Consider the following 17,819-nt stretch of genomic DNA (forward strand, 5'->3'; position numbering starts at 1 on the left):
AAGTTAATCACCAAACAAGCATGGGATGGAGGGAGGGGGAGGGAATGGGATGGGGGCTGGATGAGGGCTAATTGGATGATGTGTGCTTGTATATCCTCTCAAGTCTTATATTCTAATGTGATGTATGATTACAATGCACCAATAAAAATAAATTAAAAAAATATCATTTGGCTGGGCATGGTGGTGCACGCTTGTAATCCCCACGCTTGGGAGGCAGAGACAGGAGGATTGCGCAGGTTCGAAGCCAGCCTCACTGGCTTAAGAGACCCAGTTTCCAAATAAAATATAAAAAATGGTCCTGGGAGTGTAGCCTGGAGGTAGAAGGTTTCCAAGGAACCCCAGTACCACAAAAAAAATTATATATATATATATATATATCATTTGATTATCTGGGATAGCAGTTATTATTTCCAAGTTCAAGGTGGAGGAAAGGAGCCTTGATGGGGTCCCAGGTCACAGAGACCAAGTGCCTGACATGAGATTAAATGTGTTTTTTCCCTAGTTCCAAAGCCTGTGCTTTTTCACCAATGTCTGGTCACGTCCATAAAGCCTGGGAATATACACACACATGTACACATGCGCGCATGCGCGCACGCACACGCCTTGCACTTGAACCGGACGGAGCTGGGGAAAACTGCACACGCTGCTTAACTCGAAGCTCCCTGTCATCATTAGTATTATTTTTACCTGAACCCTGAACTGAGCAGAAGGGATGGCGCTCAAATTGAAACTGAACGTGTATATTTTTCCAATTTGTTGAACTAGGATATTTAAATGTTCTTGAGACAGATACAGTCGTGTGGCGCATTCTAGCCTAAATGCTTTGCTCTGTGTATGTATGTATATATATATATTTGTGTGTATGTGTGTGTGTGTGTGTGTGTGTGTGTGTGTGTGTGTATTTGGTGGTACTGGGGTTCCTAGAAGCCCTTCTAACTCCGGGCTACACTCCCAGACCTATTTTATACTTTTTTTTAATTTTTGGAAACAGGGTCTCCTAAGCCAGCACGGCTGGCTTGGAACCTGCGCGATCCTCCTGTCTCTGCCTCCCAAGCGCGGGGATGACAAGCGTGCGCCACCACGCCCGGCTGCTCTGTATATTTTGATTTGTCTGAGGTCACATGCTTATGAGAAGGCCGAGAGATTCTTGGTCTTTATAAAGCCTTTGGAGGAGAATTTTTCTACCTGTCGTTTTTCCTTCCCTTTCTGGCCAGGGCAGGGACTTGGGCCGTCCTTGCCTGCCAGCGACACCTGAGGTTATCCTACCTTCCTTCACAGCACACAGGCTTCCCCCACTCGCTGCAGGAAGAGGTGAGCGGGCCTGTAAGATGTGTACTTCCCAGCACCCAGGGACAGGGGCCCGGCTGAACTGGATTCCTTGGGGATCTCCAAGCAGAAGTTTCTGGCTGAGACAACGAACCCCTCGAACCCCTCATCCCGGGCCGTGGTCCTCAGTGCTCTGAGCTGCCTGGCTGGGCGTCTTGGGAGCCGGGTGGCCTTCATTTTCTCTGGAGTAGGCCAGCACAATTTGTGACCCTTCCCCACAGCCAGAGGAGGAGATTCTGAAGAGTCTTGGGGGCCCTGGGGAGATATTTATCTTTCCGGAGCTTTATCATTTTTTCCATAGCACTCTATCCTTGTAGGGGGAAAGTTCCCGCTGGCAGCTGAGGACTCTTGCTCGATTTTGCTCTCCGCCCTGCCCCCAGTCTAGACAGCAGATGGCAGAGACTCCTCCCTGTTTGCCAGTTAAACCCGGGCTTCCTGTACCAACTAGCCGTGCCATAGAGCTGACCCTTCACGCTGCAGGCCTAGACTGGAGTAGACTTCCGACCCGAACGGTGGTCCTGCTCTTCCCCAACCCTTGCAATCTAGGATGGATACTGAATCTCTCTGTGCTACAATTTCTCCGCCTGAAAACTGGCACGGTGATATCATCACTTTTGAAGGCGTGGTGGTGCACGCTTAAAATCCCAGCATTTGGGAGACAGGAGGATCGCGGTTCGTGGACAGCCTCCGGTACTTAGTGAGACCCTTTGCAACTCAGTGAGACCCTGTCATAAAATAAAGAATAAAAAATTGGGCCGGGGGTGCAGCTTGGAGGTAGAATGCCCCTGAGATACCCCAGTACTGCAAAAAAAAAAATTTTTTTTAAGACTTAATAAATTAATTATGAAAAGCACTGAGAACAGAGAGACCTGGTAATATAGCGTGATGGAACTACTTGTATTTATTACATTGGCTCTGGGCTCGGACAATTCATCTCTTTTCTCTTGTCTTCACTTTTTCCAACAAGATAATTAAGATAGCGGTTCCTATCCAGGTGTGGTGACACACCCTTGTAATCCCAGCACTTGGGAGGCTGAGACAGAAGGACTGCAGGTTCGAGACCAGCCTCAGCAACTTAGTCCCTCGGCAACTTAGTCCCCTAAGTTGCTCAGGCTGGCTTTGAACCTGCCTCAGCCTTCCAGGTTGCTGGAGTAGAAGCACTGGCACTTGGCGTCCTGTCTGCTGAGCTGACTTGCCCTTTCTGCGGTGGGCTTTGGGCCAATTTCTTGATGTGCTCATCTATTAGACAGTGCCTGTTAGGCAGAGGTTGTGGTAAAGGTGAAATGAGAATATGCTCGCCGAGTTGCAGCATAGGGCTCGCTCCTTGCTACACATGGAAAGAGTTAAAAAGATAGCTATTTGTGTTTGTTCACTTACTTTTATGGATAAGAAAACACTTTATTTTCTTTATTTTGGTGGTAACTGGGGATTGAACCTAGGGGCCTTCTATCTCAGAGCTACACTCCCAGTCCTCTTTTATTATATATATATATATATATATATATATATATATATATATATATATATATTTTTTTTTTTTTTTTTTTTTTTTTTTTTTGGTGGTACTGGGGGTGAAAGCCAGGGGCTTTCTACCTCCGGGCTATACCCTCAGCCCTATTTTATAATTTATTTGGAAAGGGTCACACTAAGTTGCTGAGAGCCTAAGTAGCTGAGGCTGGCTTCAAACCTGTGCAATCCTCCTGTCTCGGCCTCCCAAGTGCTGAGATTACAAGTGTGCACCACCACGCCCAGTTTATTTTTTATTTTGAAACAGGGCCTCACTAAATTGCTGAGGCTAGCCAGGCGTGGTGGCGCACGCTTGTAATCCCCACGCTTGGGAGGTGGAGACAGGAGGATCGTGAAGGTTCAAAGCCAGCCGTGCTGGCTTAAGAGACCCTGTTTCCAAATAAAAATATAAAATAGGTCTGGGAGTGTAGCCCGGAGGTAGAAGGGCTTCCAGGAACCCCAGTACCACAAAAAAATAAAAATAAAAAATAAAAAAATGCTGAGGCTGGCTTTGAACTTAGGATCCTCCTGTCTCAGCCTCCCAAGTCCTGGGATTACAGGTGCTACCAGACCAGGCAAGAAAGAACTTTCTGAATCATGATGAGCTATATCCCTGGGAAGAGTTTATGGTTTTCTCACAGGCTCCCTGAGCCATGCCTTATTCACAGACACTAGAATCAGAGAGGTCACATTGGAAGGGCCATTAGTTGGGCGTGACGGTGCATGCCTGGAATCCCAGTACTTGGGAGGCTGAGACAGGAGGATCTCAGGTTCTTGGCCAGCCTCAGCTACTTAGTGAGGCCTTTGGCAACTTAGTGAGACTCTGGTTTAATATAAAAGAAAAAACACATAGGGGCTGGGGATGTAGCTCAGTGGTAGAGTGCTTGCTTAGCATGCAGAAGCCTTGAGTTCAATCCCCAGCACCACACACACACACAAAATTAAAAATATATATAGTGGAGGTCTAGCTCAGAGGTAGAATGCCCCTGAGTTTAATATCTATTATCACATATGCAAATAGTTGAAAGATCCACTTAACGGGTCAGTTAAGTAATCCATTCAACAAATATTTATTAAGCATCTGTTATGAGTCGGAGTGTCATAAGTGCTAGGGACGGAGAAAAATTAGGACCTTGCCCTCATTAGCATTTCATTTCAGACAGTAAGCATTTGAATACATAAATATGACGCCAGTTAAAATTTACATTTCTTTACATTGCAGATGGGGAAACTGAGGCCCAAGAGGGAAAGAGATTTTTGTCTGTGATACTAGGGATGGAACCCAGAAGCATTCTACTTCCAAGCTACACCCCCAGCCCTTTTTTATTCTTTATTTTGAAACAAGGTCTCACTGAGTTGCAAGGGCCTCACTAAGTAGCTGAGGCTGTCCGTGAACCATGATCCTCCGGTCTCAGCCTCCCGAACGCTGGGATTGCAAGTATGTGCCACCATGCCTGGCCTAATTTTTATTTATTTTGAAACAAGGTCTCACTGAGTTGCAGAGGGCCTCACTAAGTAGCTGAGGCTGTCTGGGAACCGAGATCCTCCTGTCTCAGCCTCCCAAATGCTGGGATTATAAGCGTGCACCACCACGTCCAGCTGGAAAGAGATTTTCCTAAAGTGTTTCGGCGTCATAGCCAGGTAAAGACTTGCAGGCACGTCTCCAGGCTTACTCAGTCCAGCACAGCCTCATCTGCCTGCATTCTCAACCACTGGGAAGGCTAGGCAGTAGTATCCCAAGTTCAAATCCAGCCTACAAAACTTAGATCCTGTCTCAAAAGGAAATTAAAAAGAAGGCTGGGGCCGGGCTTGGTGGCGCACGCTTGTAATCCCCGCGCTTGGGAGGCAGAGACAGGAGGATCGCATAGGTTCGAAGCCAGCCGCGCGCGCTGGCTTAGGAAACCCTGTTTCCAAATAAAAATGTAAAGATAGGTCTGGGAGTGTAGCCCGGAGGTAGAAGGGCTTCCGGAACCCCAGTACCACCAAAAATAAATAAATAAATAAATAAATAAATAAACAAAAAGAAGGCTGGGGATGTAGCTCAGTGGTAAAGCACCCCTGGGTTCAATTCCCAGCAGAGCAAAACCAAAATACCCCCCCCCCCCTTTAACAAACCCTGGTCTATCCCAATGTCTTTTTTTTGTGTGTGTGTGGTACTGGGGATTGAGCCTGGGGCACTTTAACTGTGAGCTGCACCTCCAGCACTTTTTAATTTTTTTGTTTCGAATCAGGGTCTCTCTAGGTTGCTGTGAGTTTCACTAAATTTCTGAGGTTGGTCTTAAACCTGGGATCCTTCAGTCTCAGCCTCCCAAGTACTGGGATTGCAGCATGCCTGGCTTCCCAAGATCGTGTATCCCTCCCTTGCTCCATGCCTACCTCTGTTCCTGCTCCGTACCTTAGTTAATGCTCCCTTTACCCCAGCCCAGTCTCAACTATTTTCTCTCCATTCTGAGTTGCCTGGGATAAGCTCTTTGTCCCCCTAGTCTCAGTTTCCCCATCAGTGAATTGAGGGCCTTTGCTCAGGGCCTTTGCTGACCAGACGGATCTCACAATTCTCATCAGCATGTAACTATTTGTTTGTTTGTTTGTTTGTTTATTTATTTATTATATAGTACTGGAGATTGAACCCAGGGGCATTCTACCTCTGAGATACTCCCAGCCCAGCCTTATTTTTTATTCTTTATTTTGAAACAGGGTCTCATTAATCTATGGAGGGACTCACTAAGTTTCTGAGGCTGGCTGCGAAGTTGCGATTCTGTCTCAGCCTCCCAAGTACTGGGATTACAGGTGTGAGCCACCATACCCGGATGTGTAATGATTAATTTATTTTGGTACTGGGTGGGGGTTGAACCCAGGGTTATTTTACCTCTGAGCCACATCCCTAGCCCGTACGTATGTATGTATGTATGTATGTATGTATGTATGTATTTGTGGTGCTGGGGATTGAACCAGGGATATTCAACCTCTAAGGTATACATCCAGCCCTATTTTATTTTATTTTGAAACAGGGTCTTGCCAAATTGTTGAGGCTGGCTTCAAGCCTACAATCCTTTTGTCTCAGCCTCCCAAGTACTGACATTATAGACATGTGCACCAGGCCTGTCTAGTATGTGATGGTTTTATTCACTTGTTTTCCAGGTCATGTCCAGCTCCAGGGAGCAGCAAGCATCGGGCCTCCTGTCCCCAGATCTCCCAGGGCCTTAGTAGACCCTCAATAAATATTTGCAGATGGAGAAAGGAGGGAATGCAAGTGGCTGCCCTCAGTTTTTCAAGTGGGGGTGGGCCGGAGGAGAGGGCTCTTTCTTTTGCCCTCAGTCTCCTCCCTCCTTTTCACCTCCCAGGACAAACTCTGGTCCTCCATCTGGCCTGCATTTTTCTGGGTTTGATATCATATTTTCCACTCTCCCGGCTGCTGCCGGCCGCCTCTGCCAACTTTCCACAACTATAACCCCCCCCCCCCAACCCCACACAAACATGTTGCAGGCTGGAGACAGCTTGGGGTGAGAGAAGACCTTTCTCCTCTTCCCCTCTTCCGGTTGGGATGGGGTGGGGAGAAGCGCCACCAGTGTCCCCAGCGAGGCTGGCAGGAGGACTTGGCTTTGTGCACATTCTTGCCGCAGTCCACACCTCACAGGGGCAGGGAACAAGGCCCAAGTGTGGTGAAGAGTCTGAGCAGGCAGCTGGTGGGGGCAGGGGTGTCCGGCGGCAGAGACATGGTCCAGCCCATTTTTGTCTTGTTCTCCTCGCAAACAGTGACACCCCTCCCCCACAGCTGGAAACTCCTGACCTGATCTCCAACCCCCTGTCCAGCCAGCTGGAGCCTCGCTCCCTCCTTCCACCCCCACAGACAAAGGGAGTTCCGAAAAAGCCTGGTCCTGGGGTCCGTTCCTCAGTGGTGGGTGGCCCTGGGGGGCTCACTTCCTCTCTGGGCTTCACTTCCACACTGGAAAATGAGTGAATTGGACTAAGTTGGGGTGGATCCTGGAGATGAATGGGTCGAGTTTATTCATGGAGTTCATGCCTCGTCCTCTCCAAATTGCATACAAGCTGGGTGTGGGTGACACAGGCCTGTAATCCTAGCTTTCAGGTGGCTGAGACAGGAGTATTGAAGGTTTAAGGCCAGTCCCATCAATTTAGAGAGGCCTTCAGCAACTTAGTGAGACCTTGTTTCAAAATACAAAGTGAAAAGCCGGGTGTGGTGGCGCACGCTTGTAATCCCCGCGCTTGGGATGCTAAGACAGGAGGATCACAGGTTTGAAGCCAGCCTCAGCTACTTAGTGAGGCTCCCAGCAATTTAGTGAGACCCTGTTTACAAATAAAAATAGAAAATAGGTCTGGGAGTATAGCCCGGAGGTAGAAAGCCTCTGGGTTCCATCCTGAGTACCACAAAACAAAACAAAACAAAAAAACAAAGTGAAAGCCAGTTGTGGTGGCACACGCTTGTAATCCTAGCTTTTGGGATGCTGAGACCGGAGGATCATGGTTCGAAGACAGCCTCAGCTTAGTGAGGCCCTCTGCAACTCAGTGAGACCCTGTTTCAAAATAAAGAATATGAAATAGGGCTGGGGGTGTTGCTCGGAGGTAGAATGCCCTTGGGTTCCAGCCCCAGTACTGCAAAAAAAAAAAAAAAAAATAGGGCTGGGGTGTTGCTCAGATAGAATGTTCAGAGGTAGAATGTTCCATACCCAGTACCACACACACACACACACACACACACACACACACACACACACACACAAAGTGAAATAGGGCTGGGGTGTAGCCCAGTGTACCCCTGGCTCAATTTCAAGTACAAAAACAACAACAAAATCGCATGCAAAATTGTGTTCCTTTTTTTTTTTTTTTTTTAGTGCTGGGGATGGAACCCAGGGTCTCACACATGCTAGGCAAGCACTAACCACTGGGCTACATCCTTAGCTCCATTTTGTTATGTTCTTTGAGGATTGCAGATACTTTGGGCATAGACTCTAGTGGCCCAGCCTAGGTGGGAACACCTGCAACCTCACTTAGCACAGGTGTAAGAGCCTGGGTGTGAGCTTTCCCACGCCCATGCCTCAATTTCCTAATTAGTCAAAGCAGGGTAGTGGCAGCACCTCTTTTCAGGTGTTGTGAAGATTAAGAGTTGTGACAAATTGGTGCACAGCTCTCAAAATCACCAGCTGCTATATTGCCAGGATGAGTGCTAAGATTCTCTCCAGATGATATTTTTGTGAATCTATAAACTAAAAAATGATTAAGGGGCCAGGTGTGGTGACACAGGCCTGTAATCTCAGTACTTGGGAGGCTGAGACAGGAGGATCACAGGTTGGTTGTGATCCATGGTATCACTCTCAAAGACCCGGGGAAAGGCCTTAGCACACAATTGATCCAATGACTTTATTGATTGGCCAGGACGGCCGGGCTGGCAGGCTAAACCAGTCTGTTAGTGCGGACGGGAGGCCATGAGATGCAGATGCCTGCTCAAGGAGCAGTCTCGGCAGACAGACAGGACATCTCTGGTCGGTTTAACTGTGGGAATTCTGAGGGTTGGCTGGAGCCTTGGAGACAAGGAAGATTTTTACAAAAGACATCTACCACGAAAACCAAAAAATAAACCTCCCCCTAAATCTCTCTTCTGTACCCAGCTGAAGCTTTGACCCCAGAGTTCGTCCACTGCCTTCCCCGAGGCTGAGGGGTCCTGGAAGCTCTGCCCCTGGGGCTGCCTTTGCCCCGCAGAGGCACCGGCGGAGCCCAGAGTGCAGCCCAATGTCCTCCACCGCCAGAAGGGCGGGCTTCAGAGCACCGCCAGGTTGTGGCAGGACTTGGAGCGGGCTTTGAGCGCCCGCTGACGGGCGCTGCGGGAGGTCAGGCGGTCCAGCAAGCGACGGGCACGCTGGCCCAGGCTGGCCTTTGGCCGCGAAGCGGGTGGCTCCTGCGCCGAGCTGTCCCGGTGCCGCAAACGCAGTTGGCGCACCACGCCCTCGAAGAGCTCGGCCACGTTGTGCTGCAGCGTGGCTGACGTCTCGATGAACTTGCAGTCGAACACCACGGCGCAGGCGCGGCCCTCTGAGGGGGCGGGGCCAGACGGGCAGGGCGGAGCCATAGCGGGAGGGCGGAGACAAAGGTAGGAAGAGGTGTGAACGATCTCAACAGGAAGCGCATTTTCCTGGGCCCGAATTTAGTGCAGGTGCGGGGGATTCTGAGAGGAATTAATCATACCTGGCTTTGACAGGAGCTGAGTTCTAATCCTCTCTGGCTCATGACTCTGTGGGGACTGACTTCCCCTTTCTGGTTCTCCACTTTCCTTATTTGTAGGAAAATGGTTGAGAGTAGGGGCATTTAAAGATTCTTATGGGCCTTACCTGAAGTGTGAAATTCATTAAACTATCCTCCATTTCACTGTAAATGTAATTTATATGTAATTTTAGAAGTTTTGGTCTGGCGGCGTGTTTATGGTACATGCCTGTAATCTCAATACTTGGGAGGCTGAGACAGAACAATGGCAGGTTCAAAGACAGTGTCAGCAAGTAGTGAGACTGTCATCAATCTGGCGAGACCCTTTTTCAAAAACAACGGCAACAACAAAAAATAAAAGGCTAGGGGTGCACCTCAGATGTAGGGTGCCCCCTGGGTTTAATCCCCAGCCCCCCCCAAAATTCTTTTAGATAAGTAAAGTGATATTTGAATTTAAATTTTCTTTATTTTTGAAGTCAATATAGTCTCTTTCATTTCTCAAATGTTAGCCCTTAAAAAAAGCTGATAGGCACTGGATCTGTCTCACTAGGTTGCAGAGGGCCTGCTAAGTTGCTGAGGCTGGAGGTGAACCTGTGATTCTCCTGTCTCAGCCTTCCAAGTACTGGGATTACAGTGTTATCCCTGGACAATAGAAGTAATTTTTTTTGGTAGTACTGGAGATTGAACCCAGGGACATTCTACCTCTGAGTTACACCTTCAGCCAGATTTTTTATTTTTATTTTTTGCTGTACTGGGGATGGAACCCAGGGTTATTCTACCTCCGCACTACACTCCAGCCCTAATTATTTATTTTTATTCTTTATTTTAAAACAGGGTCTCACAAAGTAGCTGAGGCTGTCTGCTAACCACGATTCTCCGGTCTCAGACTCCCAAATGCTGGGATTACAAGCGTGCGTCACCACACCTGGCTAAAAACAACTTTTACTGCTGGGCATGATGACACATGTCTCTAATCCCTATACTTGGGAAGGTGAGACAGGAAGATCACAGGTTCAAGGCCAGGAAGATCACAGGTTCAAGGCCAGGTACTGGGGGTTGAACCCAGAGGCATTCTACCTCCAACTACACCCCCTGCCCTAGTTTTTATTCTTTATTTTGAAAGAGGGTCTCACTAAGTTGCAGAGGGCCTCACAAGTTGCTGAGGCTGGCCACAACCTGCGATCCTCCTGACTCAGCCTTGCCCGGCCCCAATGGGGGGCTTAAAGGGAAGAAGTGACAAGGGCAGCTCTGGTCCTAGAAAACTCTGGCAGTGGAGATGCCGATGGCGAAGGGACTGTGGCCACAGAGGGCGAGGTGTGGGATTGGGGCGGGTGGCCCCGACAGACCTGAGGTCTAGTGTGGGGGTGGGGAGGAGGCAGGGGTGGCTCCTCACTTCCAGGCTCAGGAAGGTGGCCCAGGACGGTGGCTCGGCGCAGGTGGGGCACTCTCCCCCACCGAGGAGGCACAGTGGGGCTGAGAGGAAAAGGAGTTTGGGGCTCACCTTCCTCGGAGACTTCGCGGCAGCGGGCCAGGTCCGCCTTGTTGCCCACAAGGATGATGGGCACGTGGTCTGCCCGATGTGCGCGCCGCAGCTGAATGCGGAGCTCAGAGGCGCTCTCGAAGCTTCCCCGATCGGCGATGGAGTACACAATGACATAGGCGCTGCCCACCTGCAGGCAGGACCCCGGGCCGCGGCTGTCACCCTGTGGGGAGGGACCCCAGGCTGTGCTCAGAGGGCACCTGGCCCTGGCCGAGGGGGCTGGCCGGGTCTGGTGGTGGGAGAGGGCTGAGGTTCTACTTTGGACAGGTTTGGGAGATAAATTCCGCCCTAATTTCCTATGTAACCATGGGGAAACCATTGACCTAAGCGCCTCAGTTTCTCTGCTTGAAAAATCGGGCAGACAGTACACCCTTCTTTATCATCCACTGACTACTCTGCAGGCTGGACACTGGAGACAGGAGATGTGCTGGGTGCCCTTGCCTGCTGAGGAGCAGCCTGGCTTGCCTGCCCCTGAGTTTACTCCCTGGTACAAGAGGAGGAAGAGGAGGAGGAGGATGAGGGGGAATCTTTTCAAGTTGTTGGACCACGGAAAGGAAAGAACTGGAGTGATTTTGATACTCTATCTGGATGGCGGCTGTTTGACAGGGACATACCGAGACTGGATCATTTGGGTAGAACTATGTAAATGAGTAATGAGACAGTTCCTGCCCCCCAAAAGCTCCTGATGTGGAAGCAAGGCCATAAATGCGTCATGGTTGAGTACCATCAGGAGAGGCACTTAGCAGTGACTGGAGGAGCCATTTAGCCTTCCTGGTGTGGGAGGGCTTCCCAGAGGACCAGCGAGTCTGAAGGTTTAGCAGACCAAGCAGAGCGGAAGAGATTCCAGACAAAGGGAGTGATCAGAGCCAAGGCCTAGAGTGGGCAACGTGGAGTGTGGTAGAAGCACTGGCTGCAAGGGAGGTAGAAGCCAAATTTTTGTTTTTATTTTTGGTGGTTCTGGGGATTGAACCCAGGGTTCTACCTCTGAGCCATACTCCCAGCCCTATTTTATTTTTTTATTTGGTGGTACTGGGGTTCCTGGAAACTCTTCTACCTCCGGGCTACACTCCCAGACAGACCTATTTTATATATTTTTAAAATCTGGAAACAAGGTCTCTTAAGCCAGCGAGGCTGGCTTCGAACCAGCAAGATCCTCCTGTCTCCGCCTCCCAAGCGAGGGGATTACAAGCGTGCGCCACCACGCCTGGCTTGAGGCTGTTTTGAATCTGAGATCCTCCTGTTTCATCTTCCCAAGTATTAGAATTATAGGTGTGAGCCACCACACCCAGCTACAAATGTTTTCTGATGACCAAATAAAGTAGACAAATAGGAAACCATCCGCTATATGATCAGTGTCATTGTCAAAGGGGAAGGTTCTCAACAGCCATATCCATCACTCCCAGGGCCAAATAACCTTGGGGTAGAGTCAGACAGATGTTGGTTCTCAACTTTGACTCCGGAACTCTGGATGGTTCCTTCTTACGTGTCTCAGTTTCCCCATCTGTGGAATGCAAGGGTGGGTCTTGACCATTCATTCATTTGTTGTGTAATTTTTGTGTGTGTGTGTTAGGATCACCAAAGCCAGTTGGGACATGGGTTGGTGGGTAAGAAGCCATTGGAGTACAATTCAAAATATAGATTCTGGAGTCCCATCCAGGAGTAGTGGTCATGCCCATAATCCCAGTACTTGGAAGACTGAGATGGGAGGGTGCCAAGTTCAAGGACGGCCTCAGCAGTATAGTGAGACTCTCAGCAATCTTGTGTGGCCTGTTTCAAAACAAAAAAACAAGAAGGGCTGGGGGTGTAGCTTGAAGGTAGACTGTCCCTGTGTTCAATCTCTTGTAACACACACACACACACACACACACACACACACACACACACTCCAGAGTCCCACTTTTAGAAGTTCCTATTCATTAAGTCTTGCATGAGGCTTAAAAGTTTGCTTTGTAATACTCTCCAGGTGACCCTGATCCTCAGGCATGCTAGAGGACCACTGGGTGAGCCACGGCTCCCCAGGCCTGTCCCTGCCTCTCTCATATCAGAGTAGCCTCCAGGCAGGATGGAGAGAACAGATGCTTAGTCGGATAAGGCTGCTATTGCTGGGCACTCTCTGGGAACTTCTTGCATTCACTAACCAGGGAAACGGGCTCCATTTTCTCATTTTACTGATAGGACAACCAAAGAGCACAGAGGAGGAGAAAACATTCTGAAGGAAACACTGTAGATGGGCACAGGCTTCCAGTCTCCTCTTCTGGTCCAGGACCCGTCCTCTCCGGTCTCCGGCGAGGGACTCCCAGCCCGATCGCTCCTCTCCACTTGTGGGCCCTGCCCCACAGAACTCTCAACTGCCTCTGGAAAGCAGACCTTCCCTCACTAGTCTGGAAGCCCTGTGAGGTCAGGGCACACTACCCAGTTCCCCACCGCGTCTCCAGTGTCCTGGCCTGTGATAGACACCCAGCAAGGACTTCTGGATGAGCCAATGAGTGCAGAAGTGGAACCTGAGCTGAAGGCTCCGAGCTGGTGCTCCCAGGGACGTGGGCAGGGGCAGTCCTCGTGTGTAAGAGTGCAGGCTGTGGAGGTGGGTCTGGTTTGAATCCTCCTTGCTCTCTCAGAGCTTTGGACACATTATTAACCTCCCTGAGCTTCATTTTCTTCATCAGTAGAATGGGAGTCAGAAGACCCGCTGTACAGTTTCGTTCTGACTGAATGTCACAGTATCCATGCAGTGCTTATGTACCCAGTGGGAAAGGGTGCTCCAGAAATGTCAGTTACCATCATAAGGATCATTACTGAGCTCATTTGGACTTGAATTTCGTTTTATGCTTGCTAAAAGGAACTGGCCACATAGCTCCTCCTCTCATTCTCTGGGTCTATCAGTCAAACTGTCGCCATTCTTGCCAGTCACCTAACACTGCCACCCTCAGGTGCTACCGGCAGGCCCCACTCAGGGCGGGGCCTCCCTGCGAGTTAGGGGAGGGGCCTGCCAGTAGAGGGGGCTCCCAGGTGATTTTTGGATCCGTCTTTTTGCCTAGGTGTATTTCTCAAACCTCTACAACACGAGAAACAAAACCCCGAAGGAGGTGCGGAAATGGTAACCATGATGTGTGCCTGTATGCTGTCACTTCCCGCTCTGCAAAGAAGTGGGAAGACGCACTGGATTTCTTTTTTCATTGCTACCAAGTTGTAATTATAATATGCTTTAAGAATTATAATATGCAGTTCTCCACCTCATTCAGCACTTTCTTCATGCTCTAAACTGAGCTCACCTGTGTGGAATTGCATAAGAAATTAAAAAAATTCAGCTGATGATGAGGTTGGAGCTATAGCTCAGCGGTAGAGGGTATGCTTAGCATGATAGAGGCCCTGGGTTGATCCCCAGCACTGAAAACAAACAACACAAACAATCAGCTGATTAGTAGAATGGAGATGACTGAGCCATTTACCAGACAAGAAAACCACTACTCACTAGTCATCGCACAAAGATACATAACTAGTAAAAAAAAAAAAAAAAAAAGAAGGAATGTTCAACCTTAGGCATTTTGGTGCCAAATGCAGCATTCCTCCTTCTGCACACTGTGGGTGGGGAGGGTGGGAGAGGGTGGTCATAGTGAGGAGGGCCTGCAGGGGAGAAGCCCCGACAGACAGGATCAGTGGCGTGAGGAACGGCCAGGGCTATGTAGTTCTTTTATCTTTGGGAAGACTACGTAAAGGCTGTTGGGTTTTTTTTTGGGGGGGGTGCTAAGGATGGCTCCTGCCCACAGTCTGCCTTATATATCCCGGAGAGAATAGGAATCTGGCATTAGGTACAACACCTCTTCCCCCAAATCCTGCTTGCAGGGTCTTACCAGTTTCTCGGCCTCCCAGGTGTCCATGACCACCAGTGTGGTGTCCTCTCCATCCACCGTGAGGGTCCTCTCATACACATCTTCTGCAACCAAGGGAGACCAGGTCTGAGGGAGGAGGGCAGGCTGGGGAGGGCACGGGCCCCCTAGCCCCTCCTGGCCACATCGCCTCCCAACTTCCTCTGGGGGCTGCTCACCACACTCACTTTTTAATTTTTTGTGGTCCTGGGCAAAAAGGGGCATTCTACCTCTGAGCTACACCCCAGCCCTTTTTTGAAACAAGGTCTTGCTGGTGCTGGCCTCTAGCCTGCTTCACACTCGTTCGATGTCCATCTTTCCTGGCAGGTTGGGAAGCCCTACAAGGAGCCCATGTCTCCCCAGCTGCCAGCAGAGTACCTGGCACACCTGCGTGCAGGGAAGGTTGGTTAGGTTGACTGAGCGTTGGGGGGTAGGGTTAGAGTTGGGCTTAGTTATGTTCCAGGCAGGTCATTCTGCGCTCTCTGGCCTTCATCTCTCCATCTGTAACACACAGGTGGAGGTCTGTGCACCTGTCATACCAGTCTCCACTCCGAGCACCAAGGCTGGGGAAAGCCCGGCTGGACTGTTGCCACCCTCTCTCTGCCTTAACCACGATCCCCAGTCCCTGTGTCCTGTCAGCCAGCCCTGCAGGGGCCTCTCTGCGTTTCTTCTCTTCTGTCCCATATCCAGTCAGCCTGGGGCCCTGATCCTGTGAGTTGGCTGCAGTTCTTGGGACTAAAGCAACCCAGGCCCGAGACTGGGGGTTCTGGGAGTCTCCACTTGGAAGGGTCTTAGTGACAGCAAAACCACAGCAGCCATGGGGGTGTCCGTGGGCCTGGGGAGACCCAGTAAGGGGGACTTGGGGCTGGAAGGTTCTGAGCTGGATGGATAGCTACCATTTCTTGAGAATTTTCCAAATTGCTCCCTTATGACATGGAAACAAAGTATACACTTCATTCACAAAGAACTGGTAACATTTTCATTCTATTCAAGGAAAGTCCCTCCCCTAGACCTCCATGCAGGGCAAGGCCATTTACTTTGTAGTCTGTTTCAGCGATGCCCCTTAGGGCTGAAGAGTGCAGGGCTTGAACAACTCTTCCTGTGCCTTCCCTCCCTTGGTCATACCCCAGCCCATCCTACCTCCCGACCCCGGGGGCCCTACCTCCCAGCTGCTCATGGTGGTCCCGCTCTTGCTTCCCTGCAAAGAGGCTGGCCAGGCTGGTCTTCCCTACGCCAGGATCTCCGAGCAGCAGCACGCGGTAGAGGGCCTCCCACGAGCCTTCAGAGTCACTGGATTCAGAGGACCAGCCATCTGGGGCAGGTGAAAGTCTCTGAGCAGGAGGGCTGAGGGAGGCGGACTGGCTCAGTGGGAGACGCCGGCACTGGGTGGGGGGCGCTGCGCACAGGTGGTCAGGCTGGCGGCCTCGGGAAGACAGGGGCAGTGGAGTGCTGGCTCGCCGGCGCAGGGGCGTCTTTGCTCCCTGCTGGGTGTTGAGTGTCATCCTTGGTGGGGAGGGCTTCCTTCCTTCCAAGAGAAGGGGACAGCCAGTGAGCCAGTTGCTTCGAGCCACTTTTCTGGGGCAAAGAGGGCTCCTGCAGAGTCCACTCTTGTTCGAATGGGAGGAAGCACCTCCGTTCGGGGTGGGGGTCTTCTGGCTCAACCCCAAGTTAACCTGGGACTGCTGAAAGGGGTGAGCAGGAAGGCTTGAACACACAAAAACACACCTACCCTGAGGCCTTGTCTCCAAGACAGCCGGGCAGAGGGGCGGCAGCTACCTGGGCCGCCCAGGCGGCACACACCTGCCCCTCCTGGGTGGAACATGACACCCTTGTAAAGGTATCTGGGCAGCCCCCTCCTCCCCTTCTCCCCTGGTCTCTTCCACAGGTTCTGGGTTGGGGTGCAGAGGAGGGTCGAGGCCCCGCGGCTCTACTTCTGAGCCACATTATCTGAGTGGGGTGGTGCCCGGCGAGGGCGACGGGGTCCGGGGATCCTCCGCTGTAACCCGAGCGCCTGGTGCCAAGGGAACGGTGTGTCTGACCCGCCCCCTGCGTGAAAAATTCAGCATCGCGGGCGCCGGGGCCTCCAGCAGTCCCGGGAGGGCGCGGCCCAGGCTGGTGACCCCCAGGGTCCTGGTGGGGCCGGGAGGGGAGCCCCGGGGCGGGAGTCCAGGTCTGAGCTTCCCAGCCTGGGGTCCTGGTTGAGCCCCCGGCCCCTGGGCCCCAGGTCACCCACCTCGGGCGCAGTTTCGAGCGCCCTTGCCGGCGCCGCAGAACCCGGGGCGGGCGCTCGGAGAACTCCGCTCCAACTTGGGCAAGTGAGCGCGGGCCGCGCGGAGCTGGGCCTCGGCGCGGGGAGGGTCCGGCCGCCTCCGCTGCTCGGGCTGGGCTGCCCTTCGCTGGCCGGGCAGCCCCCCCCCCCGCCCGGCCCCGCGGAGGAGGAGCGCGACCGCCGCCCCGCCCAGCGCGAGGTGGGGGTGGCAGCGGGGGTAGGAGACCCGGGGGGGATGGGGATTCGGGTTTCCTCACATCCGTCCTTGAATGGGGCTCGTCGACTTCAGCCTTCCCCAAAACCACCCGGGGGCTTGATAAATGTCCAGATTCCTGGGGCGCGCCCCTCTCTGCTGTACTGGGAGAGGGGTTCGGGAACATGCACTTTGTATTTATTTTTTGCGGTACTGAGGATGGGGCCCAGGGGCATTCTACCTCCGAGCTACACCCTCTGCCCTATTTTTTATTCTTTATTTTGAAACAGGGTCTCACTGAGTTGCAGAGGGCCTCATTAGGTAGCCGAGGCTGTCCGCGAACCGCGATCCCCCTGTCTCAGCCTCCCGAATGCTGGGATTACAAGCGTGCTCCAACACCCGCCTTGCTTGGTTGTTTGCTTATTTCTTTATTTATCTGGCGGGAGGGACACTGGGGAACGGAGCTCTTCCTCAGCCCTGGAATCTGTGTTTTAAATAATAACAAAGTGATTTATTTGGGAGTGTCTTGGGGACACTGAGGAGTTCTGAGTATCTGCTGTTGGTGCGGTTCTTTGGGTGCCCACTCACTCACCAACGAGGCCTCCCTGGGCCTGGGGCCCGGGTCTTCTGCCTTTCTGCCCTCCGCCCCTGTCTATTACAGTTCATGGCTTAAAAAAACAAAACAGAACCGAAGCAAAACCAAAGCAGAACTCCCCAGGTATATTGGGGAAGGAGACCCTGATCTTGGAAGGGGAGAGGCTGGCTTTGGGGCCCTGGTATTTTCACTGTCTATGGATGGGGGCAGGATCCAAGCTCTGAATGGGCGCCTCCCTTTAACTCTTGAGGAATTGGAGGATGTGTGTGTGTGTGTGGGGGGGTGTCACAGATCAGGCTGTGCCTGTGGGTGGC

The 17,819-nt window shown here is 51.5% G+C and overlaps 1 protein-coding gene across 1 annotated transcript; it reads right to left on the bottom strand.

Annotated features, from left to right (window-relative positions):
• Window positions 1-8,605: 8,605 nt before the first annotated feature.
• On the bottom strand, window positions 8,606-15,950 carry REM1 (RRAD and GEM like GTPase 1; the record flags this gene model as incomplete). Its single annotated transcript, XM_080716774.1, has 4 exons — window positions 8,606-8,877; window positions 10,547-10,748; window positions 14,434-14,516; window positions 15,611-15,950. The coding sequence occupies 4 exons, from the start codon at window positions 15,948-15,950 to the stop codon at window positions 8,606-8,608; spliced, it is 897 nt and encodes a 298-aa protein (XP_080572900.1).
• Window positions 15,951-17,819: the final 1,869 nt, after the last annotated feature.

Source organism: Muscardinus avellanarius (genome assembly GCF_963383645.1).
Source record: "Muscardinus avellanarius genome assembly, chromosome: 19".
In the NCBI taxonomy this organism is placed as follows: domain Eukaryota; kingdom Metazoa; phylum Chordata; class Mammalia; order Rodentia; family Gliridae; genus Muscardinus; species Muscardinus avellanarius.